The following is a 1,873-nucleotide window of genomic DNA, read 5'->3' on the forward strand; positions in this document are numbered from 1 at the left end:
AAAGCTGCTTTAGAAATGCAGAGTGTGACTTTTCCACTAGGAATTCTGGTGATGAGGAGCCCAGTCTCCTGTAGCGCGTGTGGGCAACAGGAGTACACGTGAAGCTCACGAATTCTCCTGGTTTTATCTTAATGCAGGAGAACATCTTCTGTGATTATGTTGTAACCACCTCTGAGGACTCAAAGCACGTTCTAAGTTCAGACTGATGCTACTGCATCTCTGTGACAATCCCTTTAAGTCTCCCAGGACATAGTGAGCTTTTCTTCCTGTCTTTATTCAAGAGAATAAAGTGTGCAAACTCAAAAAACTATTGAACATGACAGGTTTAATTTTTTAATGCACAGTAGCTGGGAAACATAAAGCCCTGGCTTTTGGGGCAGCAGGTTGGCTCTCCTGGGGGCTGCTAACAGCCCTGCCAGGGAGGTGACCTGCGGCTCTCCTGGCTGCTGGGGGGACCGGAGGGAGTTGGCCTCCAGTCTGAGCTCTGACTCGTAAGGAGGCCTTGCTATCCCAGAGCAAAACGTTTGTGGCTCAGAGCCTCAACCTCGAGCTTCTTTTTTAGCCGAGTGGTGTGTAGAGGTGGTGTACCAATCCCTAGCTTACGCCTTCAGAGGTTTTATCCGTGTTTACATGCAAGACTTCTCCCCCGCCGTTGCCTTTAGCGATGGGATGTGGGTTCTGTCATTTTCCATGTATAAATTTAGCTCTTCTCGCAAACCTGTCTGAAAAAGGCGGCCTGTGAAAGCCTGAGCCCTTCCCTTCTGAGCCACCAGTGACTTCCCGGGCCTGAAAATTGTGATTAGTGTTGGGAAAATTGTTAGCTGTGCGGTTGACAGCTTGAGTTAAACCAAACTGCAACCATCTGCCGTGACAGTCGTGCTTCGCGCTGCTCCGCTAACTGCGTGGTGTGTCCTTTCGCTGCTCCCTGCAGGTGAAGAAGCAGATTTTGGATGAGAAGATCTACTGTCCTCCCGAAGCTTCTGTCCTGCTGGCTTCCTACGCCGTCCAAGCCAAGGTAGGCACCGGGGCCTTCTCCAAGGGCCCGCTGGTGTTGACGGTGGGTTAACATTGGCACTTGGTGACGCACCTGATTCCTGAGGAAGGGGAGGCAGGAAAAGTTGTTCAAACGTGGGAGGCAAGGGGACTACACGGGCACTGCTGCCTTCTCCACACGGCTGGTTCCTGGCTGCCTTCAGGCCTTGGACAGGATTTTGCTTTCTCTTTCCAGGGCTCTTTAGCAAGCGCTGAGCCTGTGTGCTGCAGCGCCTGCCCCAGAGTGTCCTACTGCTGGCGCGGGTGAATCCCCCGAGCCCGTGCTTTTCGGGATCTCCTCCCTGCTCTTGCGATTGTAGCCAGAGGCAAATCAGCCATGGGACTCACAGCTCCACTGCTTCCCCAGAACACTCGTCATCGTGATAATGGCTTCGTTTTGAGTGCTCCTGTGTGGCACGTAAACCTTACTGCCGTGATAAAGGGCTCTTCCTGGCTTCTCCCCTGATCCGGGCTTGGATCGCGGGTGTTTGCCCTTCACTAGACAGAGGAAGAACTCGGCGATCATTGAGTTTCCTCTCGTTCTTCGGCTGAGGTCTGCTCTAGAGCCAGAGTCGGGGTGTTTTGCTGAGGGCTTATTGAAGAGGACGCTGTTTTCCAGGCTGGAGTGCGGGGCAGAGGCACCAGCCTGAGCTTGGAAGTGGAGACATCCTTGCAGGTGGGGAATTGATTTATCCCTGCGTGTGCCCAGCAGTGCTGCTGCTGAATGAAGGAGCCGTCCAGCTAATCCCCACTTTATGTGTGTCCTTTGGGAGAGGAGTGCCTGGAGTCGATGGCAGCCCGGCCGTGTGCTGGCTGGAACTCCGTGGCCGGGTGTGGCTCT

General features: G+C 53.7%; 1 protein-coding gene across 1 annotated transcript in view; it reads left to right on the top strand.

Annotated features, from left to right (window-relative positions):
* LOC104498169 (merlin-like) overlaps positions 1-1,873 on the top strand; it is a gene marked incomplete at both ends in the record, with an annotated part of 7,950 nt that overhangs the window by 2,442 nt on the left and 3,635 nt on the right. The window contains one exon of the mRNA XM_010141520.1: positions 932-1,015. Coding sequence (XP_010139822.1) covers positions 932-1,015 — 84 coding nt within the window. The remainder of the gene's footprint in view (positions 1-931; positions 1,016-1,873) is intronic.

Source organism: Buceros rhinoceros, unplaced genomic scaffold, assembly GCF_000710305.1.
Source record: "Buceros rhinoceros silvestris isolate BGI_N320 unplaced genomic scaffold, ASM71030v1 scaffold16028, whole genome shotgun sequence".
Taxonomy (NCBI): Eukaryota; Metazoa; Chordata; class Aves; order Bucerotiformes; family Bucerotidae; genus Buceros; species Buceros rhinoceros.